At 46.5% G+C, this 25442-nt stretch overlaps 1 protein-coding gene across 1 annotated transcript; it reads right to left on the reverse strand.

The window, feature by feature from the left end:
* Positions 1 to 11553: 11553 nt before the first annotated feature.
* On the reverse strand, positions 11554 to 24832 carry NOBOX (NOBOX oogenesis homeobox). The gene is given in 11 exon segments (XM_054495230.1): positions 11554 to 12188; positions 12931 to 13235; positions 13600 to 13828; positions 14047 to 14132; positions 14407 to 14513; positions 14760 to 14962; positions 15691 to 16254; positions 16527 to 16596; positions 19175 to 19268; positions 19270 to 19297; positions 24748 to 24832. Coding segments are annotated over 11 exon segments (2073 nt in total). The 3' UTR covers positions 11554 to 11886.
* Positions 24833 to 25442: the final 610 nt, after the last annotated feature.

Raw genomic sequence — 25442 nt, forward strand, 5'->3', positions numbered from 1 at the left:
TTACAGTGGAGCCTGGAGAGGGGAAGTGATTTACCTAAGGTCATACAGCCAGTTGCTTATAAATGACAGATTTGTCCAGCTCCATGTCCACTGCTAGGATGTAAGCAAGTGACCTGCTGAGCTTCTGCTCATCACCCAAAGGGTGAAGGTGACTTGCCATACAGTGCAAAGATTGAGTGAACAGAAAATGCACAGGCAGAATATTTTTGAGAGAGCAGGAGGAGGTGGTGGTCAGACTTGTGGAATTGTTAATAAGCAGGTTTGGGTTATGGAATTGAGCTTAGTCAGGCAACATGATCCAGAAAACACGAATCAAGGTGGTGTTTTCAAAGAAGTTCATTGTCCTTGCACAAGCAGGGCCTTAAAGAACTGAAGAGTCCAGTGTGTCTGTGTCTGTGTGTGTGTGTGTGTGTGTGTGTGTGTGTAGAGGTGGCTGCTTAGATTCAAGGGAGGAGAGTACAAACAGATCTTTGGGAGAAATGGGATTTATGCAGTAAGACTGGGCTTCCTCCCTGAAATAAAATAATACTTGTGATGGACTCAGTGGCTCACCTCTGTAATCCCAACACTTTGGGAGGCTAAGGTGGGCAGATCCCTTGGGCCCAGGAGTTTAAGACCAGCTTGGGCAACATGGCAAAGCCTCATCTCTACGAAAAATTTAAAAATGAGCCAGGTGTGGTGGTACACACCTGTAGTCCCAGCTACTGGGGAGGCTGAGGTGAGAGCATAGCTGGAGCTCAGGAGGTTGAGGCTGCAGTGAGCCATGATCATGCCACTGCATTCCAGCCTGGACAACACAGCAAGACTCTGTCTCAAAAAAAAATGAATTAAATAAAATAATATTTGCATTAACAAATATAAGGGAAAAAAGATAAGGTATGTTCCAGTTAAGAAACCAAGAGAAATGAATATATATATTGAGACAGGATGTCACTCTGTTGCCCGGGCTAGAGTACAGCGGCATAATGTCAGCTTACTGCAGTCTTGACTTCCTGGGCTCAAATAATTCTCCCACCTCAGCCTCCCAGAGTAGCTGGGACTATAGGCGTGTGTCACCATGCCCAACTAATTTTTTTGATTTCTAGTAGAGATGAGGTCTTTGTATGTCACCCAGGCTGGTCTCAAACTCCTGAACTCAAGTGATCCTCCCACCTTGGCCTCCCAAAGTGCTGGGATTACAGGCGTGAGCCACTGCACCCTGCCAAATGTGTATTTTTTTAAAGTGTTTGACAGTCATTTTTAAATATGGTTCTGGGAACATTTTTTGTTTATTGGGTATGAAAATATACCTGATTTCACCAATTTAAGTAATTTACAGGAAGTAATAGAAAAGTCAGACCAAAATGAACAATCTGTTTTGTATGGGGCAATGAAGTGAAATAATGAAATAGTCAAATTGGAATGCTTGGAAACATTAAATGTTTGTTGTGGTTGGTAGCTCAGATGAAGGGGCTTTTGAGAAACAGAGGATTGTATCCCTGGCAGGCTAGAAGAATATGGGTTGGGGTAAGGGTCCAGGAGCTTGAGAAGGGGCACGTTGGGTAGAATTACCTGGAAAGAATGACATAAAAACCAATAGAATGAAAGTGTACCAGAAAGCACCCTGGAATCTCTGTGGGTGGAAATTCCATTCTCAGATAATGAAACTGTGGCAGTAGGAATGTGTGCGAGGCAACCTGCCAGGGTAATGAGATGAAGAAACAAATAAAATGTAAAGGCTATAGAATGAAGAAGTAAGTAAGGTGCAGACGCTACAACCCTGGGTCTGACACCAACTCCTCCCCTGGGCTTGTGTATTTTGCACATCTTACTCCCAGATGCCTGGGCTCTGAAACCCAGAGTCCATTTGACGTTCTCTCCTCCCTACCCATGCAATCAACTCATTGATTTCTTCACAGCATTGATCACATTGATTGCTTTCCTATTTCCCTACTGCTGTTTTGGTCTGGGTCCCTCATCCCTGGGTACTGGAATGACTTCCCCACTGGTCTATCTGCTCTCAGTCTTTTCACCCACAATCTATCTGGAAGAGTGTTCCACAGTCTCAAATTTGACTTTATATTCTTTACCCCTCTCGTTGTCTACCAGGTAATAATGCTGGGCCCAACCTAGCCATCCAGCGTCCATGAGCCCCCTCTGTTTCTCACACTGCCCCTTAGGTTACAGGTTCACTAATCTCACTACCTGTTCTTCTCACACATTCCAACTCCCTTTCTAGTTTTGGAACATTCAGCTTCCTGCTCCCTTTGACGACTATTCTCTCTTCCCTCTTACATATCACAATAATGTGTCTATTTCTTTTTAAATCAAACTAAACAGTACTGAGCATTTAAGTTATTTAAACACAGACCCAGGGCCTGTGGAAAGATTTGATTCTAACTCGAATCTAGCTTATACCCACTCTTTTCTGACACGCCCCACCCAACCCCAGCTTTTGACCTTGTTTAACACCTCCTTCTAAAACTATCACTAGACATTGCTTATTGCAGTTGACACCTCATGAATGGGCTTAAATCATGTCCAGAATGTATTCCTTTTGCAACTTTGGGCAAATACTTCCAACTTCTCTGAGTCTCAGATTTTCATTTGTCAAAGAATACCTTATAGGGTGGTTGTGAAATAAAATTACCTAGCAGAGAGCTAGATACACGATGAATGCCAAATAAATATCTAGCATCATCATTAATATTTTGTGTAAGGACCAATTTCTGGATTAAGTAAGCTATTTCAGCTCCTCATGGTCTTGTAAAACATACAAGCACACAAAATTGCCTATCATAGCCTTTTACTTGTTAAGGCTCTTTCAGTTTTTTCAAAGATATATTAGCATTCCCAAAGCAAGACTCTTCCATCTACACTTGCTGAAGTGGAGAATAAAAAAATTAAAAGACTTCCATCTAGACTTGGTCAAGGCATTTATTTTATTTTTTTAAGAGATAATTGTAAGATAATTTTTAAAATAGAGATGGGGGGGAATCTCGCTATATTGCCCAGGCTGGTCTTGAACTCCTGGACTCAAGTCATCCTCCCACCTCGGCCTCCCAAAGTGCTGGATTACAGGCATGAGCCACCACACCTGAGCTTGATTAAGGCATTTTTAGGTAATCATTTAAACCTGTTTCTTGCTCTGTGACTTTGGATAATTGCATTTATGTTTTCACACCTGTTCAACCTCCCCTCCAGGACCTACGGCCCTGTTTGGGCTTTTGATCATTTCCCAATCCAGCACCTCTCGGAGCTCTTTCTACTTGTACTCTCAGGCTGTCCCTGACCCATATCAATGCCACTTTTTCTTCTGCCCAGTGCTCCTTTACTATGTTGTTGTTTCCGTAGGAAACATAGTGAGTCTGCCTAAGACCACTTTCCTTCCTGCTACGTGCTGTGCCTGCGTGACTTTCTCTTGACTTGAACTAGCGTTCTCTATGCTTAATAGGCCTAAGAGCTGCCTTTAGTCTTTTTAGTCCTTGTCTCTGTTACAGACCCTAGTTCTATATTTTTCTTACAACAAAGGTCTGTAAGTTCTACCCTATGGGGGGAACTTACAGACCCTCCTCTACCCAGATAACCACATATCTAACCAGATAACTACAGGAATTTTATCCTCAACATATATAAACGAAGCTCTCCTTTTCCCTAAATTTACTTCCTCTCTGATATGGTCTGGATGTTTGTCCCTTCCAAATCTTACGTTGAAATGTAATTCCCAATGTTGGAGGTGGGGCCTGGTAGAAGGTGTTTGGGTCATGGGGGAGGATCCCTCATGAATAGCTTGGTGCTGTCCTTGCAATCATGACTGAGTTCTCGCTTTGATTTCATGCCATATATGGTCATCTGGTTGTTTAAAGGAGTGTGGCACCCTCCTCCTCTTCCCTTGCTCGTTCCCACTCTCCCTTTGCCTTCGCCATGACCCTGTACTTCCTGAGACCCTCACCAGGCAAATGCCGCCACCATGCTTCCTGTACAGTCTGCAGAACCATGAGCCAGTTAAACTTCTTTTATTTACCCAGCCTAGCAATGCAAAAACGGCATAATACAATCTCCATTATTTTTTCTCAGTTATAGCATTTCTTAGTTACCAAAGTCTTATTTTCTTTCAGTTAATTATCTATCTATTTAATTGATTCTGACTTAAATATTCATCAAGGCTGGGCACGGTGGCTCACGCCTGTAATCCCGGCACTTTGGGAGGCCGAGGTGGGTGGATCACCTGAGGTCTGGAGTTCGAGACCAGCCTGACCAACATGGTGAAACCCTCTCTCTACTAAAAATACAAAATCAGCCAGGTGTGGTGGTGCATGCCTGTAATCCCAGCTACTTGGGAGGCTGAGGCAGGAGAATCGCTTGAACCTGGGAGGTGGAGGTTGCAGTGAACCAAGATAGTGCCATTGCACTCCAGCCTGGGCAACAAAAGCGAAACTCCATCTCAAAATATTCCTCGAGTCTGTTCACGCTTCTCTCTTTACCCTGCCCTACTCTACACGTCTCTCAGTGAGGCTGTCTCAGTAGCCTTGGATTATGTCCCTGCATCTCCTCTTTCCATCTATCAATCTCTCTGTTCAACTTTCTTTTTTTGTTGTTGTTGTTTTTGAGATGGAGTCTTGCCCTGTTGCCCAGGCTGAAGTGCAATGGCATGATCTTGGCTCACTGCAGCCTCCACCTCCTGGGTTCAAGCAATTCTCCTGCCTCAGCCTCCTGAGTAGCTGGGACTACAGGCACACGCCACCATACCCAGCTAATTTTTGTATTTTTAGTAGAGACGGGGTTTCACCATGTTGGCCAGGATGGTCTCAATCTCTTGACCTCATGATCCGCCCACCTCAGCCTCCCAAAGTGCTGGGATTACAGGCGTGAGCCACCGTGTCCGGCCTGTTCAACTTTCTAAAACACAAATGTGGGCAAGTCATGACCATGAGTTAAAACTGCCAGTGCCACTGTTTGCCGAAAGAATACACGCAAACACTCCGCATTGTGTGAGGCCTTTCCCAATCTCCCTGCCAGCCTCATCTGCCACCCCAGCCCCTCCACTCAAACCCTACCACTCTGAGCATCTCTCTCATCCTCTTACCAATCTCAGTGGTCTTATACTGGCTATACTTTCTGCCTGAAATATCCTTCCTTCCTTTCTCTGCTTATCCAGATGCCACTGTTCCTTCACGAGCTAGCTCTAATACCTTAGACTCTAGAGCTTTCTTACATGGCTTTTCCTCTATTTGAGTTCCTGCCACTCTTTGTTCCCAGGCTGGCACCTCACAGCATTGGCCCCCTGTATTGTAACTGGTCATGTGATTGTCAGACTCCCCAGAGAGAGTGGCAGTTCCCTGAAAGCTGAGACGAGATTTTGTTTATCTTTGTGTTCACCCAGTACTATCTGTGCCCGGAAATCCCCGTCACCTGATGTAACGGATGTCTGCCCTATATCTCAGGGCTTTGTTATAAACTCAAATGAAAGGGTATTTATGAAAGAACAGTATGAACTAAACTACAAACATAAGAACGCTGAATCTCCCGGACTGGCCCTCTGGACTCGAATATCAGCACTTTGGGGTGAATGAAGAAGGTGCATCATTTCCAGGGAAGCAGATTTGCTGTTGACTAATAAAGACCATTTACTTGGAGTGGGACCAACAAAAGCCTAATTGTCTTTTGTAGCCTGTTTCTGTTTTGTGTTCCATTTCCGCAAATAATATTTAAATAGACGTTTAAAATTAATTCTAATGGGCTATCTCATAAAATTATCTAAATAATATAAAAGATTCAGGGCCAGGTGAGGTGGCTCAGGCCTGTAATCCCAGAACTTTGGGAAGCCAAGGCAGGAGGATTGCTTGAGCTCAGTCTGGGTAACATAGTGAGACCCCAACTCTACAAAATATCAAAAATTTAGCCAGGCATGGTGGTGCTTGCCTGTAGTCCTAGCTGCTCGGGAGGCTGAGGCGACAGGGTTGCTTGAGTTCAGGAGATCAAGGCTGCAGTGAGCCGTGATCATACCACTACACTCCAGCCTGGGTAACAGAGCGAGACCCTGTCTCAAAATTAAAAAAATATTCAGCCTACAGGAACAAAAAATAGAATGGGCATCAAACAGATTTTAGAACACGAAAGGAAATGATGTTTTTGGACAGTTGCAGAGCCTGTATGAGAGTCCTAATGGTGAGGGGTGGGGTGAGGGGTTACTAAAATGCCAGCAATGAACCCAGGACTGCCTAGGCGTCTGAATAGCAAGAAAGTTGGGTAAAACATGGAGGCCAACTTCAGGATTATCTGTTTGAACTGCGAAACTAACATGGATGTAGATGTCGTTAGCAAAGTGCTACAACTAGGATTTGCCAGGTTTAGCAAAAAAAAAAAAAAAAAATTAAAAATGCAAGATATCCAAATAGTGCAAGGAACAGGCTTATGCTACAAAATTATTTGTTGTTTTTCTGAAATTCGAAGTTAACTGCACATCCTTTCTTTAATCTGGAAAACCAAGCTATAACCCAAATGACTTTAACAGCTTTGAGCCCGATATTGTTGACAGGATGGGGCTCTGGGGCATTTTGGAGAAAGAATTGAGGACAATTCGCATGGACTCCTCTTGCTGTAACAACCAGAGTATTTTAGGGCCACAGTGAAACTGGTGGTAGATTGCCATCTAGTGGAAAGATACTAGTAGTGAAAGCTGAAATTGGAGGACTGGACAGATTTTTTTTTTTTTTTTTTTTTTTTTTTCTGGAGTTTGCCAGGAAGGATTCTGCTCTGGCCAACTGCGAAGTCCTGAGGTTGTTAGCGGAGGAGGACGTGGGCTGGGGGAAGGGAGGGTAGGAAGCAGATGGAATAGGAGCAAGGCTGAAATGCATTTGTCTCGTGTTCTAAGCAGAGTGCCTGGACCATTGTTCCATTCCAGCATGCAGAAACTTTGCTCCCTCTCCACGCAAAACCAGAACAAAAGCTAGAGCTTCCTGCAAGAAGCGCAAGATTCTTCCACCTGAGGATGGCTCAAAGCGATGTGGAACTATCAGAAACAAAATTCTAAAGATATAATCACTCATCATTACAACCAGCGACAGACAAAGGAAGTCATCCAAAAGGTGACAATGTGGCTACACAGACAAGCTCAGATCTTGAAAAGGTTGAAAAAGTGCAAAAGTTAAAAGAAAGCACACACTGGAATTCCAAAGACGGTATCTCAAAGTGAGAAGCCTGGAAGAAACTCCGCTCTGCAAGCATGCTGAAGACCAATATGAACAGTAACCCTAGCGATGATAATAATAAAACCAAACTTGGGAAAGGAAGGAGAAAAGAGAAATGTTCTCCTGCTGGCAGACATCATAATGTCAACATACAATACAAACACAGCAGATGCACTTGAGTTTTATTTCAGACTATCTTCCCAAAGAAATGAAAATATTCTAGAAATTAAAAGAGTTGGGCCAGGCGCAGTGGCTCATGCCTGTAATCCCAGCACTTTGGGAGGCCGAGGCAGGCAGATCATGAGATCAAGAGATCGAGACCAGCCTGGCCAACATGGTGAAACCCCATCTCTACTAAAAATACAAAAAGTAGCTGGGCGTGGTGGCGTGTGCCTGTAATCCCAGCTACTCGCGAGTCTGAGGCAGGAGAATCGCCTGAACCCGGGAGGCAGAGGTTGCAGTGAGCCGAGATCATGCCATTGCACTTCAGCCTGGGCAACAGGGCGAGACTCTGTCTCAAAACAAAAAAAAAGAGTTGGACAAAAAATAATAATAATAAGATGGACTTAAAAACCCAAATTGGAGCCTTATAACTTTTAAATCATCCTATGTGTTTTCTCGTACAGGACAAGAGAGGGTTTCCAAGACTTACTAGAGGCAAATATCCTAATTTCCAATGACATGATTTGTTGAAACTAAAGGACAATAAATTTAACGTAAAATCTTATGGAATTCTATGAGATTTTTGAAAATGGCTTATGAACACTTAGGTAAAAAATAGCCAGAAAAGACAACAGGTGTTCCAAACTAATCTGTCTCATTTGTTATATATTTACGTTTACAAGAATGTTATATTATCAGAGTGCTATACAGAGAATATGTTTTTGATTTTATTGAATCATACAGGAGTTTTATTCCTAAATCCTTAAGGGAGATAGTAAAGGATGGTATGGGATGATAATACAGTTAAGGAAGATTTGTAGCTAGTTTAACCCTCTATACAAAAAAAAGTACCCATTAATGGAGTATTTTCAAAGAGGAGTACCAAAATGTCCTGTGCTGACCTATATTCTGTTTACTAATTTATTAATGATTTGATTATAAAATGTGTAAAACATATTGATCAGACCTGCAGGCAGAACAAAACTGCAAAAAAAATGGCTAATATTATGTAAGAACTCCAGAGCATCTTAAGCTCAATATTGGGCTAAAATTAACAAAATGAAACTGAACAGGCCATATAAATCTCTGTATGTTTAGATTAGAAATGTTAATTCTCCAAGTGCAAAATGAGGAGGGTGAACTGCCTTTAAAACAGCTTCTATTTAAATGACTTAGAGGTCATAGTTTTGGACCAAGAATATGAACCAGCTGCACAAAAATGCTAATGTGTTTTTAATAGAGACACCATTTGTAGGGTATCCTATTTAGTGGAGATGACAGCTGTACCAAAGTGTTGACCAGACCACATTCAAAGTAGGCTTCATTTCTGACACCACTCCTAAAAGGAACATGGGCAAACACATTTATTTGAAAAGAGGCATACAGGGTGGCAAAGAGCCTGGAGCCCGAGCCCCATAAGGGCTAGCACAGAGCTCCCACCATCGCCTGTAGAAGGCAAAGCTTTTATAATAGGAACGATATACAGTCCTTAGATTTGTGATTTATTTTTTGTAGTGCTTGGAAAACAAAACCCAGATCAATCAAACAAGATATTGGTTTATTTCTAGTAGAAGAATTTTATAATAAAGCTGTTCAAAAATTCTGCAGGTTCTTGTGAAAGGGAGTTAGCCCCAAGCCCCGGGCCCTCCACTGGGAAAACAATACTGAATGATGCCCCATCAATGGTGGGTAGAAGAGATTCCTGCAAGTCAGGAGCTTGGATTTTTTTCTTTCACCCCTAAGTTTCCATGCTTCTAAGAAGTTTTCACCATTTTCTCTTTGTTTAGTGTTTGTTTTTAATTCTCAATTAACTTATTTTATTTTTAGTATGCTATTAAATCAACACTTTTTATCTAAGAGTTGCATGTAAGGACAGATGTCGAAGTTGATTTCCCTTCGATTCTTGGTGTTAGATGCTGTATTTGCTCCATACAGAGGTGCTGCTAATCATCGAATAGTGGGAGCACAAACCAATTAAGATCTGGAGGAGAAAATATCCAGCCCCCATGTAGGGCTTTGAAAGCAACAGAATGCTCTGGTGATTAATAGAAAGAGCAGTTACAGTCTTCCATCTATTTTGCCCTATGTCTGTCTTTAGGCTGTTCATTTCATGAGCCTCATGAGACAGAATGTGAAAATAAAAAGAGATATGTAAATATATACTTTTAAAAACTCAGTTGTTATGCATCATAAAACATTTCATAATTTAACAGATACATATCCTAGTCCCTAAATTAAGGGTACTGAAACCTGGCTGTTACAATCTCCATCACATACCAGCCAAGTTGACCTTCTGGTTTTCTCCTGACTTCTGCCCCTCTGGTGGATTTCCGCATCCTTTCAGAGACATTTTCTCATTGGCTTGCACTTATCTATTGTTTTAATCACACCTCTCTAATCCCTAAACACTCCTCTTCTTTATCTGTTAGGAGGACATTGATCTTTGTAACTATTTACTGACTTTCCCCCTTTTCATATTCATCTTCCTGTCCCTTCAGCTTTTTTTTTTTTTTTTTTTTTTTAAGGTGGAGTCTCACTCTGTCTCCCAGGCTGAAGTGCAGTGGCGCGATCTCAGCTCACTGCAAGCCAAGCTCCACCTCCCAGGTTCACCCCATTCTCCTGCCTCAGCCTCCTGAGTAGCTGGGACTAAAGGCACCTGCCACAACACCTGGCTAATTTTTTTTTTTTTTTTTTTTTTTTTTTTTTGTATTTTTAGTAGAGACGGGGTTTCACCGTGTTAGCCAGGATGGTCTCAATCTCCTGACCTCATGATCCGCCCGCCTCGGCCTCCCAAAGTGCTGGGATTACAGGCATGAGCCACCACACCCAGCCTTTCTCTGCTCTTTTTCCATTCCACTTCCTGATTCACGTGTCATCTCCTGTCTCTCCACCCCCTAGCCTCTTTCCTTTGTTCCCTTCATGACCTGTTCTTTCCTACTTTAGACCCCTCAGGTCCCTTTCCTCCAATCTCCAGATCTGTGCCTTACCTTTTCTGTTTAAATGTATTTTACGATAGATTTTCTTCTGTAGTTATCTTTCTCTTTCATCACCCAGTCAATGTTTTGCTACTTCTTATACTACTGTCTTCACCCTTCATTCATCTTTCTGGTCCTTTTCAGTCCCATCTCTCCCATCTCCCAGGCACCACCCACTTCTCTTTTTATACAAATTGGTTGTTTACCCTCCTTCTCATGCTCCCTTTAGCCCTTAACATACTAAAGCAGGATCTCAAGCATAGAACCAATAGGGTCTAATTGATGTTTCTTCCTTCATTGCCTAATTTGTCATTTGCCTAATTTGGCTCACCACCAGAGGACAGAAGGAAGCTATTCAAGTTCAATGTGGATGCAGAATCACTCTGTGCAATGAACAGGAGGGTGGTACATCCTCACTCAGTGTCCATTCTTTCCTGAGCTCCTGACCTCTTGTGCAGACATCTAGGGAGCATTCTCCATCTTCGGTTAAGTTCTCTCTTGTACCCTCCTCTTCCCACATCTCAACCTATAACCAAACCTCCCAAGATTAGCACCCAACCTCAAACGGTAACCATAAACAAATGGAGGAGGTAAAATTGCAGTCTATGGGTGAGAGTTAAGCATGAAATGGTTGGTGATCATTTTAGGGGGTGATCTCTCAAGGTGCTTAGCAAAGTGTCTGTTGGTGCCTCTGCAAGCTAGGGTGGGAGAGACAGAAAACATTCTGGACCCTTCATCCTGGCCCAGTGAGGTCTGGGCCATTATAGTCTGGGGATGCTGTCACATCCTCCTGTGCAGGAGAGAACAGTCTACTTGCTATCCTTGGAGTGCTCCCCAGCCCCGCCCCCCATACACAAAAAAAAGAGCTGTGGGAAAATAACTCATAGTTCACAATACTAGAGAAGTGACTTCAGATATTCTCAGGCTTCTCTTGTGATCCTGTCCCTATGGGGCCCAACTTCCAGAGAAAGGCCCAGACTCAGATTTGCTCAGGGTCAGTCATGGGTTTGGGAATGGAATATGGTTAAATGTCAGGACCGAAGGAAAAGCCCAAGGTGCCCAGTTCCTTCTTTAGTGGGAGAGATGAGCCCAGGGAAGAGGCCCTCCATGTGGTCATGCCCAGTGGTGCCCACCTGAGAGTGGCATCCAATAACTGCTCAGCCAAGTGGAATAAAAGGACGAAAATGGAGCTCTTCATTAGTGTGAGTGCGGAGACACATAATTGAGACACATAACCACAGAGAAAACCCCAAGACGAACTAGTTTACTGCTTATGGTGGACACTCTAGCTCATTTGTCAAGCAAGGATAGGAAACAAACAAAAACACCTGATACAACATTCAGAAGTAACACAGGCCACCTGCTTCCTTCAGGACCCCCCCACAGAGTGTGAAGAAAAGGGAAGGGCAGCCCTCTTTCTTCCTTCTCATATCAACAAGATGAGCCTACACAGGGGAAACGTCTGACTCTCCCCTCAGTCTACAGAGTCCACACTCTTTCCCAAACCCCCAACCCCTGTCCTCTCAGTGGGCCCAATCCTATCCCACCAAGCAGCCTCTTTTCACTCTTTGACCCCCCAACTAGGGGACATGGCTATTCTTGTCATCCCCTCTAGCCTCCTCCAGTGCTGGGGGCTGATCCAGGGAAGCAGCTGGCGGTTCCTCTTTTGCCTTGCTGAGTAACGGCCCAGTCCCTGGTCTGGCCTCTTCAGGCAGCCAGGAGAGAGCTGACGAAGGCTGCCTGCCCAGAGCCTGGGGGCAGGGAGTTGGAAATAGATCAGGAAAGTAGCCATCCCCTCCTGGGGGATGCCCCAGAGCTTGCGGGCAGAACGGACCAGGGAAGGGCAGCTCTGGCAAACAGGGGTCACTCCAGGAGGCTGTACCTGTGGGGTCAGAGGGTGTAGGAATTACCAGACAGGACCGAGAGTATCAACTATCATTAACTGTGTTCTACAACAGATCCCCCCGTGCCCCAACACACATAGACGCAGCTTAGGACCTCAGTGCAAGTCTGGGTCAAACTCTAGCCCTGGGCTCTGTCCTTAGGACCACAGAGGCTCCAGCACTCGAGGTCCTGTGGTTTAGTAACATTGACACAAAGTGAATCATGGATCAGGCCAATGCTGTTTCATACACACAACAAGGAGACCAGGAACCAACTGATCTTTCCTCCCCTTCTGCTAGAATCTAGTTTTAATATGATGGATGTTTCTAGGATTTCAGAGGTCCAAGTGGCCCAGCAGAATATTAGCTGCCATCTACTCTATGCCAAGTATTTTCACTCCTATTGTTTCTAATCCTCACCAAATCCCTCCCTGACATAGAACTGTGAGTCCCATTTCAGAGTCCCAGAAACTGAGACTCAGGAGAGCTAGTAACTGGCTGAGCTGGACTTCAAACCTGTTTTCCTAATGCCAAACTCCAGAGTTCTCTGCTAACTCACTGTGCTCTGCAGCCTCTGCAGAATTCGAGGGAGAAGAGCTTAATAAAGAGAACTAGGGGCAAACAGAAGGATTCATTCACCACCAATGACCTGCCTCAGTCTACCCTCCAGATAACGTTGCTCTTTGTCCCCTCCCACCTTCCTCAATCTCAAGGGGACCTTCTCTCCCAGCCTCAACTCACCCATATTCCCAGCAGGTGGCTGCATCAGGATCTGCCCTGAGGAGGCACCTGGGCAATAGCCCTGTGATGTGCCCCCGCTGGGGCCACAGGGAAACGTAAACAGAGAGTCTTCGGATGGTAGAAGCGTCAGTGAACTGGGCATGGAGAAGGGGAAAGTGGGGAGGTAGGGAAACTTGGGCTGAGGGGACTGGAAAAGTGGGGGCTGTGGAGCCTGGGAGAACTGGAAGGGTCCTGGCTGGTTGCTCTGTTGGTAATCCTGGGGCTCCAACTCCTCCAAATATGAACAGGGGGGTGGCAGGGTGATGCTGCAAGGATAGAGGAACAGCTGGTGAGGTGCAGGGGTTGGGGAGCTCCCCGTTCCTACCATAGTAGCTGAGTCCCTTCCTCTCACCTCCTTCCCATCTCCATGGAAACCCCGGCCTTGCAAGGCTGCTGCAGCTGCCTCTTCTCCCCGCTCCTGCTGCTAGCATCTTGCCCTTGTTTCTGCTTTATTGCTGTGATCCCCCAGGTCATTCCCCAGATCCCCTTATCCCTTTCATCTCCATCTCTTGTACTACTCTGTGCTCCTCTCAGTTAACCCTCTCCTCTCTGTGTCTATCTTCTCTCCATCTGCACTCCCCTACCCCCGGCCCAGATAACTTGAGTGACCTACCCCCGCAGGTTCCTTACCTTGTCCCCCAGGACCCACAGGGGCCATCCTTGTGGCTGCTGTCACTGCCATCAACATCCATCAGCAGTGGCATCAGTTGGGGGGTGTGGACAGGGCCAAGGGGGAAAGGAAGGTCAGCCCTTCGCACAGGTGGGGGGCTGAAGAGTGGGGGGGTCACCACCCTCTGAGCACCCTCACTGGGTTGGGTGGGGGCCAAAGTCTGGTCAGAAGTCAGCAGCATGGGGGGCTCTAGGAACAGAAGGCAAAGAGGGGCTATAAGGGTAAGGAAATGGGAGGCGGGTTTGGCATTGCTGAATGGTAGACACAAGCCATGCCCAGGTCCGCCTGAATAGGCCCTGCTGGCCGAAACACTGGAGGACTCCAGTCACTCCCACCTCTATCAAACAAGGCCTGTCTTCACTATCTTTAGTTACCATTTTCCCCCAGCTCACCTTGTGGGAGCTCACCTGGAAAGGTATCCAGAGGGGACTCCTGAGGGAAAGGGTCAGGCTTTGGCTCCATGGGCACAGCAGGTAGGAGCTCAGCTGCAGAGCTGGAGGCAGGAAGAATGAAGACTGTAGCTTTGGTGGTCTCTGGATTTGCACAGGCGCCTCATTGCCAGGAGAGACACCAATTCCCAAACTCTGCCTCCTACAGGGCATTGGCAACATCCCAATCCCATGGCAGCCAAAATCTCCCTAAACCTTAGCTGGCAACCCCAGGACTCATGCCTAGCCTTCCAGTGCTCTCCTTCTAGACCCTCAGGATCCCAGTTCGGACGCTATTTCTACCCACAGGGATGATACAGAAAGAGGAGGAATTCTGACCTGCACTGACTGCTGGCAGGGCCAGGGTCTGCAGGATTGTCCTTGCTTTCTTTCCCATTCAGTTTCTCCATTTTTCGCCACTTGGCCCGGCGATTCTGGAACCACACCTATGGGGGGAAAGGTGCTTGAAGAACTGGAGAAGGGGGGCAGAGACTGAGGCTTAGGTCCTGGCTGTTGCACAAGGAGCTACAGGACCTTGGAAGGTCACTCCAGCACTCTGCTTCTGAGGCCTTTGTCAGGCTGGTTTTATCAAAAGTCTCTGCAGTGCCTTCCTCTCCTAATGCTCTCAGGCTGTGGCACTCTGGAAACAGTCAGGGACACAGCCATGTCTGAGGCCTCAATTCAGCTCCTACCCAGGCTGCCGCTGACCACTCACTCTGCAATTCGAGACTTTCAATGGTGGGCCCTCCACCACCCCACCCTGCCACCAGTGAGCAGGCCCCCTTTACCATGATGCGCTGAGGGGTCACCCCCACCGTCTGGGCAATCTCCCGGCGTTTATCACTGTCAGGATAGTGGTCTTCTTGGAATATCTTCTCTAGCTCCTCTAGCTGATCTGAAAGAAGAAGAAACTTGTGTGAGGAGGACAAATGCCAGTGACAGGCAGGTGAAGAGAAAGATGCTCACCAAGTATCTCCAACAGATGGGGCCACTGCCCCTAACCCAACACTTTCCCAAAGCCTTTTTCCTATTGGGCTGGGCCTTCTCGCTTTTAGGTGCTACAGCAGAGAGCTGTATGTTTACTTTCCTTACTCTTCTACCCTGGTCCCAACATCATTTTCTTTTTTTTTTTTTAGACGGAGTCTCACTCTGTCACCCAGGCTGGAGTGCAGTGGCGCAATCTCAGCTCATTGCGACCTCCGCCCCCTGGGTTCAAGCAATTCCCCTGCTTCAACCTACCGAATAGCTGGGATTACAGGCACAGGCCACCATGTCTGGCTAATGTTTGTATTTTTAGTAGAGGTGGGGTTTCACCATGATGGCCAGGCTGGTTTCAAACTCCTGACTTCAGGTAATCCACCTGCCTCGGCCTCCCAAAGTGCTGGGATTACAGGCATGAGCCACTGTGCCCGGCTCCAACCTCATTTTCTGATGTGATAACCCAACCTTCCCTCTGAGGGTCAGAGATAGTGGCACTACCACGGCCCAAGAGAGAATCCGGGATGAAGTGACATACAAACTAACCCCATCCCTTGGGTCTCCTGGGGGTAGATTCTTCACACAGCCCCACCTTTCCCCAGGATGACCTCAGATCTCTTCAGTTTCCTCTCTTTAGGGACTTACCTGAGCGGTATAGAGTTCGTGTCTTTTTCCTAATTTGGCAGGTCACTTCCGGGGGCCCCTGCTTGTGGTCTCTGTTTTGGTTGCTCTGCGCCAATGTACTGAGGAGGTTGGCCAGGTGGCAGGGCCCCCGGCCTGACCCACAGGGCACTGGGTTGTGTGTGGCACGAGCTGAGTTAGGGGCACAAGGAGATGATGTTGGGGCCAGACCTGTGGCATTAGGCTTTTTCTGCTTCCCGGGGGCTGGAGAATAGGACCTCTTTCCTGTCTTCACCTCTCCCACTGGGAGGGAACAATCTTCCCCCTGTGCCTGGGGCCTGGAGCGGGCTAGAGTTCTGTCTTTGTGGGGAGCCCTGGAGCGAGGAGGCGGGCACAGTCTCCCAGCATCAGCCCCGGTGGCTTCTCCAGAGACTGCTGGCGGCTTCTTCTCTCCTGAGATGGTGCAGGAGGGTGGCAGTTCCTCACTCTGAGTGTCCTGAGCATGAGGGGCTGAGCCCCGGGGCAGTTCCTCCTTCCCGGGTCCTGCAGCCAGGGGCTTCTCTCCAGCTTCCGGGCCTGTGGGGAGCCAACATCCAGTGACCTTAGCACCAGGGAGAAGGAAGAACTGGACCAAGAGGAAGTGCCGCTTCCTGTTTTGCAAACAGTTTGATCTTAAGCTTTAATTTGTCTACCTATGAAATGGGGTAATAATTCCACACTTACCTTCCTAGCTTGACTATTGTGAGGATTAAGTCAGATAACCCAACTTCTTTGAAAAATGTAGACAAATTTATGCAATTCTGAGATGGCCTTAGCTCATGGTATCTCCTAATTTGGGGTTACTCACTCCCTGTGAGTTCCCTTTTTCCCAGACACCAGGGGTATGAGTTTGAGGGACTGTTCAGGTATCTCTAAGGGATCATGTTGGGGCTGGGGATGGACCAGGAAGACAAAGAGAAACAGATTGACAGAGATTCTGCTTCTCCCAAGGCGGGATGCTGTTTCTGCTGCACAACAGGCATTATTGCTTGGAGAAGGGACAAGGCAGGATTCAATTGTCTCCAGCAGCTGAGGCAAGAGCATCAAAAGAGATAACAGGGAGAACCATGGAACTCTGTCTCTGCCAACTCTCCTCAGCTCCATACATGCCCCCCACCCCGCCTGCACTCCCCCTCCACCTACCATCCAGCACATCCACTTCCTCCCCCTCCCTGCAAAGCAGAATCTCACTCTCTGGTCAACCTCTCTTTCAAGTAAGGAAACTGGGACCCAGCTAGAACTAAAAACCCTACCACTCATCCCTAAAGCTTGCCTTCCTTTCTGTGAGCTGACTGATGCATTGGGAGCTTACCATGTTCCAGGCATGGCGCTAAACACCTTTCAAAGATTAGCACAGTGCATATTTAATCTCTGCAAGAACGGCACTGCTAATATTCCCTTCTAACAGATGAAGAAATGAGGATGAGACAGCAGAGTAATATGTCCAAGATCACACAGCACCCTGAGCACGTACTCTGTGTACTTAATTACCACATGGAGTCCTTCCTGGGGCCATCAAATGGTCCCCCCACTTTTACCTCCCAACTGACTCATAACTCCAAGAACCCTCAGCTCAGGGAGCTGCTTTATCATTTCCAACTAAATTGGAACATTTGTAATGAATGCTAAGTAACGACTAAGAGCTATTGTTAGTTTAATGAAAATTGCATGAGATAGGTCTTAAGGAATAACTTTTTTTTTTTTTTTTTTTTTTTTTTTTTTTTTTTTTTTTGAGATAGAGTCTCGCTCTGTCGCCCAGGCTGGAGTGCAGTGGTGCAATTCTGGCTCACTGCAACCTCGGCCCCCTGGGTTCAAGCGATTCTTGTGCCTCTGCCTCCCAAGTAGCTGGGATTACAGGTGTGTGCCACCACACCCAGCTAATTTTTCTATTTTTAGTAGAGATGGGGTTTTGCCATGTTGGCCAGGCTGGTCTCCAACTCCTGACCTCAGGTAGTCCACCAGCCTCGCCCTCCCAAAGTGCTGGGATTACAGACGTGAGCCACTACACCTGGCCCTGGGAATGACTTTGTAACAGAGTGTCAAGGAAAAAGGTCATGGTCAAGGGTGCTGTTCCAAGTCCTTTCCTAGGACACAGGCTGGACCCGACTTGCATGAGAGGGTCTGGACTGGTGAAAAGGGTGAGCAGGCCTCTATGAAGTGAAGGGACAAAGCTGGCTGGTGGTATGGGGAAGCAGGGACAAATTTGTTTTATAGCATTTTAGGAGAGTTTGTACTGTAGCAAAAAGCCTGGTACTCAGCACTGTGGGTGCTCCCTAAGCACGTGTCCTATGGGATTGATGTGCCCTAGTAAGAAGGGGACGGGTGTCAGACCTAAGACTAGAAGGGTCCTGGGGCTCCCAGGGTTCTCTCCCATGCGCGCTGGGAGACTGGAGGCGAGGGGGTTGCAATCCCAAAGCACAGGGCGCGGAGAGGTCGGCCTCCCACCCTACCCCACAGGACTCCACCCGGCCCACTGAAGCTCTTAGGTCGGCTAACGCTGACCTGGTGATCACAGGCCTCCCCGAACCCCCAAAGCCTGACCCCCTCGTATGACGGGGTCTCCACACTCACCCAGCGGTCCCTGGCAGAGATCCTCTGTGGGTTCCATGGCCTAGACTCCCGCCGCCGCGGCCGGCCCGTGATGCACAGGCGCGGCCTAATGAAGCCTCGCCGGGCTGGCAGGTGTGCAGCCCGCACGGGCCAGGCCGGGGGAGCCGTAGCCCGAGGCTGCGCCCCCTCACCCCCACCCCCACCCCCACCCCCAGGGCGAGGCCTGCCCGGGAGGCTCGGCTGGGGCAGCTGCGAGGGCGGGGAGGACCCGGGCCTGGGCGCCGCCTGCTCCGCTCCCCGCTGCCAGGAGCCCAGGCCCAGGTGCGAGTCTCCTCCAGGCGGCCCCTCCCGTGGCGGGGCTGGAGGGCGAGGCTGGGGTGGGGGGCGGGAGCGAGGCTACCCGGTGGTCTTCGGGGGGCTGGGCCCAGCCGTGGTGCTCACCCACTCCCTGTGGAGGACTCAGTCCTGGATCGTGGCTAAAGCCCTTCCCTGTGGACTGTGGAAGGAGATTTCTAGAGCCACTCCTCAAAGGGGAAGCGCTGGGTTGCCCAACTCCCATGCTAGGGCCTCTCCAAGCCTCAGTATTAAGGACCTTCAAAGTCCCCTTCCTGATTTTGTTTGTTTTTGTTTTTGAGACAGAGTCTCGCTCTGTCGCCCGGGCTGGAGTGCAGTGGCGCAATCTCGGCTCACTGCAAGCTCCATTTGCCGGGTTCACGCCATTCTCCTGCCTCAGCCTCCCGAGTAGCTGGGACTACAGGCGCCCGCCACCACACCCGGCTAATTTTTTGTATTTTTAGTAGAGACGGGGTTTCACCACGTTGGCTAGGCTGGCTAGAACTCCTGACTTCGTTATCTGCCCGCCTCGGCTTCCCAAAGTGCTGGAATTACAGGCGTGAGCCACCGCGTTCGGCTTCCCTACTGATTTGAGGGTCTCCAGCGCACAAAGGCTGCACCAGATGATGAAGAAGGAGCTGAAAGAGCCACAGACTCCGTAGATCGGGTACAGTCCACACAGGAAATTCAGGTACAGCCAGGGACGGCCCTGCCAGGGACGGTGTGGTTACTGTTTCCATCCATTTGGTGTTTCGGTTTTATTCTCTGAAAATGGAAGGGACTTTCTTAGGGGAGATCTCACAGGGGTGCTGCCTTATGATTCCTGGTTCACGGAATGTTTCTTACTATCTTTATACAAGCAAAATCAGAATTTAAAAATTCTTGCCTCTTCTCCTGAGCGGGGAGGGGTAGAAAGTCAGAGGGCTGGTCAGATAGAAACAGGTGCTTGGAGCTGGGTGGGGAGCGGGGCAGCCTGGAACAGAATCCAGGTGTTTTGCTTTAAGGATTTAAAAGACTCTGGACACCACGTGCTTTCATGCTGAAATCAGCTGTGGGTACATTTTCCTATTCCTTTAATTGCCTTGAGGGGCTTGGCCTACACATGTGGACTGGAGGATTGTGAGAGCTTTAGTTCTTCCTGAAACACAAAAATGTAAACTAATTAACTTCGAATATGATCAAGACTTCAGGCATCTGCTGTTTCATTCTGATGCCTTCCATAAGGCGGATAGCCTCTGTTTTATGAGGCGTTCAGATAGATGGGGCCCAGTTTCTCTGCTAGAAATGAAGCGTTCCAGGACAAGTGAGCAAAGAGTTGTGGGGCACTGATGTTGCTTCCAGGATCATTTGATGGTGAAAAATCAGGACCATTTGGTGGTGACATGGTAAATGGAACCCAGGCACGTCCTTGCTCACAGAAGCTTACTGGTGGAGGGGAGGTCATCAAATGATCGTGTCAGGATAGTGTGGTCAGTGGTGAGTTAAAAGTATGAAAGGCTACTATGGAGCACGGAGGAGCAGGAACCCCTTCTGGACTAGGATGGAAGCTTCTTGGAGAAGGCAACACGTGGGCTATGAGCTGTGGAGTTTACCACATCACAGTCCCGCTTAAAACCTGACAGTGACCCCTGACTGTCAGGATGAACGCCAAGCTCTGAGATCTGGGTCTTTGCCCTGGATCCTCAGCTCCCCTGTGTTGCCCACCCGGGTATTTCAGTGGTGTTGTGTGTATGTCTTTTTTGGCCTAATGTTTCTCAAAGAATGTTCTTAAAACCCCAGGATCAGAATTTCTTAGGGAATTTGTTTAAAATGGGGGTTCCAATCTCCAGAAATCTTAATTGGCTGGTCTAAGGAGGTACCCAGAAACATCCATTTGAAGCCCCTCAGGTAATTTTTGTACATTTCAGAGTTTCAGACACTTTTAGACTTTGCAAAAACAAAGTCAGTTAAAACTATCCTGGGGATAGGAGTAGGGGCAAGGGATGGTAGGGGCGTATGTGGGGAAAGGAAATGACCTTTTGTCCTTTACTGAGGTGTCTGCTGCAGTGAGAAGTGGGGTGCAATTAATTTCTTAACTGATTATCCTGTCACATTAAACTGAAAATAAGTCATCCTTCTCTGCCATTGTTTATGTTGTATTTTCTCTCTCTAGCTGGTTCTCCTCTGCCAGGGTGAAGGTCAGAAAGCAACGATCCAAATTGCCCATAGGCTGTATGGCACCCTTCCACAAACTGTGAAAGATACAGGGTGTAACTCTACAATAGATTGGCATAGGGACTTAGAGAATTTAAAATATTGGCATTTTTCCAGCGGGGCACAGTGGCTCATGCCTGTAATCCCAGCATGTTGGGAGGCCTGGTGGGCAGATCACCTGAGGTCAGGAGTTTGAGACCAGCCTGGCCAACATGGTGAAACCCTGTCTCTACTAAAAATACAAAATTTAGCTGGGCGTGGTGGCACATGCCTGTAATCCCAGCTACTTGGGAGGCTGAGGCAGGAGAATTGCTGGAACCCAGGAGGTGGAGGTTGGAGTGAGCCGAGATCGTGCTACTGCACTCCAGCCTAGGTGACAGGTGAGACTCCATCTCAAAAAAGAAAAAAAAAAAAAAACTGGCATTTTTCCAAACATAGAAATGAGTTTTTTTTCCACAGGTAATATAGTTGGATGTTTTATTTACATGAAGAATTTTACTGGCTGCAAGTGAATTTTATCTAAGATGTACATTGCATGGGAAAATGTCTGGTGAGTTTTGTTGGGAAGGTGTGTTTTTGATATATCCCGTTAAGTCATATCTTCCATGGATCCACTTCAAGTGAAGGAGGTTTGTTATGGAAGTTAAACTACTGGCTAGAGCAAAGAGACGGCTCAATTATATAGACAACAACAAGGTATTGTTTTAGGGGAACTTGGGGCTATTTCTTCCTAAGTCCTGTTTGGTTGCATTTCATCTTTGTGATCAGCTGACTAGTTCATAGACTAACTCAACTTTGTTTAGAGGACAGGGAGGTATTTTTTTAATTTTTAATTTTTTTTTTTTTTGGTTTCTTAGTTTTCAGAACCAGACTTTACACCATTACCACCATGCCCTTAGCAAGAGTCATTTCTTCCAAAATCTTTTTTTTTCTCACAGATATGAGAATGCCAGAACAAAAAGAAAGGTGTCTGATACTAAAAAAAAGTAGTTAATTTTTTTCAGTCTATGAAGACTAAGTGAAATAAGTGTTCTTGATCCTTCTCCCTCTCTCTCTATAATGAGAAAAATAACCATAAGAAGGCGGCGGATTGAGAACATTTTTTGAAGCAAAACCACAAGGTAATGTGTTCTTGTTCTATGGGCCACACCCCAGTGTAGGCAGCATCAGGTCATTGGAACACCTAGGACCAGAAAGGCAAGAATAAGTTGTGAAAGACAGGCAGAAATCTGCACAGGCCCTAGCCCGGGAGATCGTAGTCCCAGCAAGTATGGGAGGTCAGGGCCCCCGGAAAACCACCAGGAAGAGATGACCTGTCCAAAGCAGAGAGAGCGAAGGGAAGCCTGAGCCAGGCACATGCTCAGGGACCAGCACTGCCAGAGCCCCGGCAAATGGCCGGATGATTGGCTAAATACTGGGGACCGATGACAGGAAAAAAGTGAATGGTCCTAGAGACTGGGAGAGACACTGGCAACTGCCAAAGTATCTGCCCAGGGGCTTCCTTTGGAAATCCCAGAAAAGGATGGTTTCAGGTTGCCTGTGAAGGGAATTAAGAACACCTGGCTAGAGTGGAAACTGCCGGGCAGGGCGAGGACAAGTTCTGGCGTGAATTAGCGTTGTAACTTCTAATGCCCTTGCCCCAGACACTCAGGATAATCTGCGTTTAAGGAGAATGGTGACTGTGTTTTAAACATTCTGCTGCTGCTGCTATTGTTTACAATTAATCTCCACTGCTGGTGTTTTGTAATTTAGAATGTACTTTCACATCCATTCTAATTCTCTTCTCCTGATGTGCCTGAGTTTTGGAGGCACTTTCTTCTTTCTAATCTATTCTAGTCTTCTCCAGGATTGCAATCGCTGTTGCTAATTATAGCATGGCATTCAAGGACCCTTCAAAACCCGGCCCCAACCTTCACTCAGGCTTCCTCTTTGGCCACCACCACTCCCCCACAGCCCCCAGTCTCCCCCACTCTTCCAGGCTTTTGTTCCAAGCTTTTACCCCTTAGAAATGGCCATGCCTTCTCAGGGTCACTGATCAAGCTGTTTATCAGCATGAAACTTTTTTTGTTTGTTTGTTTGTTTTTTCCTGGCAAAGTCCTACTCATCCTCCAAAACCCAACCCAAATATTCCCTTTCTGGGGAAGCCTGGCTCAGCCTTCCACAGCCAGAATTAACTGCCCCCTCCTAGGTCCTCCCCTTGTACTGAGTTTACATTTATATTACATCACTGCACACAGGCTGAACTGATTAGCGTTTTGTGTATTCTCCACTGGATTGGGAGTTCTTAGATGGTAACATGCATCTATTCATGCCGGGTGCTTTCTTCTTGCTTTGTAAGTATCAACTCATTGAATTCTAACAATCCTATGAAGTTCTATTATATGATTATCCCCATCTTATTGAAGAAACTGTAATATAAAGAGTTTAATACTTCTCCAAAAGTGACAATGGCCACCTCAGATTTGAACCCAGTTAGTCTGGTTCCCGCCTGCACTCCTAAACACTAGGCTACGCTGTTTATTTGATTGTGTCCAACACTATACTGGCATAGTGAATCCCACATGGGGGATGGATCATTGTTCAGTGACAAAAAGTTGACCATTGCCAGGAGTTAGGGAGCAGGGGAGGGAAGTGACTGTGAGTTCAAAAGCGTAGTAGCAGTGATGGAACCGTTCTGAATCTTGGCTATAGTGGTGGTTCCACAAGTCTACACACAAGATAAAACTGCACAGAACTAAATATACACTAGTGCATGAAAACTGGTGAAATCTGAGTAAGGTCACAGACTGTATCAAAGTCAATTTCCTGGTGTGGTATTGTACTGGCGTGGCAGAAGATGTAAAATGGGGAAAGGGTATATGGAATCCCTGTATTATTTCTTACAACTGCATGTGAGTCTGCAATTATCTCAGAAAGCAGGAAAAAAGTTGATCCTACTGTTCTGACCACAAGTTTGGTTCTCCTGGATTTGGTTAAATATAATTCACAGAAATAATATTTTGGTATAGTAGCATTATTAACCTTTCCTTGATGGTAACTTTAAAATATAAATTTAAATGATATCTACACCTTTAACAGGGGTGTGGGTAGGCAAGCAGAAGAATTTATATCTAATTTGTTCTAAAAGTAAAACAATAACATGTCTCATAATAGGAATGCAAATTTATTAGAAAAAGGGTAGATACTGAACTATTGAAAAATGAAAAAGATGCTATTTCTCATCAAACAACAGTGTCAGTTATTAACAATTTGGCACATTTCCTCACAGCATTTTTTTCCATTATTGCTATTTTGTATATGATTTTCATGATTGTAATTACACTCCATATATAATTTCAAACATGCCTCCCTTAAAGTATACTATGAAAAGCACAGTTCTGTATTGTTTCAGTCTTATTGAGTGGCAGTACTGTTATTTAAATATTTTTCAACTGTTGGAGCAATCTTTTTAACTTAAATATTATACATTTTAAAAAATTAAAAAGACAAATTTGAAATACAGCTTGCATCTTTTTCCCTTAATGGCTTTTAAAAAATAAAAACCTCTTCCACTTGGTTATTCGTCTCTCTCTATATTTTTTTAATAGTCCCAAGCCCATGAGAAGCCCTGAAGCTGTTTATTTCACAGGAATAGACAGGCTGCCTGGCTGGCAAGTGGACAGCTAAGGGTAACTTTAAGAAGGGGTCCGGGATTCTGAGGTCGTAAACTTGACAGCCAGCAGGGCATCTTTAGTGAGAGGCAAGAAATGTCCCTGAACAAAGTATTTTTTCCTCCTTTGGTATCCTGGGGCTGTACCAGTTCTGCTGGTGGCTTGATAGATTTTTCCGATGTTTGAGTCTAGGGTCACTGGCCTCCCAAGAGGGGATGCTCTACCAAGAGTCCTCAGTGTATGGGAAGACAACTCTGTCTTCTGTTCAGAGTGTGGTGCTCACAATTTTGCTGTTGCTTCCAGGACATGAGCTCACCCTCCTGGGCTTCGAAGCCATCCTTGTCTCTGGTGTCCCAGGTACCCTCCAGGTCTGGTGATGTTAGTGTCAAAAGGAGAGCCATGTCATGGCCAGCAGGTTCCTCTATCCTTTTGGGGCAACAAACTTTAAGCTCACTAACTTTATGGTGACAATTCTAGATCTGTAAAATTGAAGATACTTGAGCTTGTCTTTAAATATCTCCTTTGCTTGATGTCAATCAAGGGCAAGATCAGTAGTGTGGGTTAGAAGCTGGCAGCAGCTTCCTTTGCACGGAGGAGAGAATGGTGAAATATTAGGCTTGCGTTTAGTGAGGAATAGAGATTAAACAATGATAGCAGACTAGATTGATTACCTGACAAATAATTAGACCTGCAAAACCTGTCATTCCGTTGCTTGGAAGGAAGCAATCAAACTGGATGGGCTATGAGATCCAGCCTTTGTTTTGCAAAGGGCTTCTGATCATTTCTGTTTTACAAGCTGCATTGCTGCATGCTGCATATGTTATTAAGGTGGTGCAAGGCAGTGTAGGTTGTGAGTGGGCAACCTGGAGCTCAGTCAGGCTCTCATTCAGAGCAGTCCTAAGGAAAAGGAGAGCAGAGCAACAGAGAGGGAAAAGCCATATTTGGAACTAGAGATGTACTAGATATCGCTGGATATGCATTCTTGAGTCAGTAGACCTAGTTTATGATCTG

The sequence above is a fragment of the Pongo pygmaeus genome, chromosome 6, assembly GCF_028885625.2.
Source record: "Pongo pygmaeus isolate AG05252 chromosome 6, NHGRI_mPonPyg2-v2.0_pri, whole genome shotgun sequence".
In the NCBI taxonomy this organism is placed as follows: domain Eukaryota; kingdom Metazoa; phylum Chordata; class Mammalia; order Primates; family Hominidae; genus Pongo; species Pongo pygmaeus.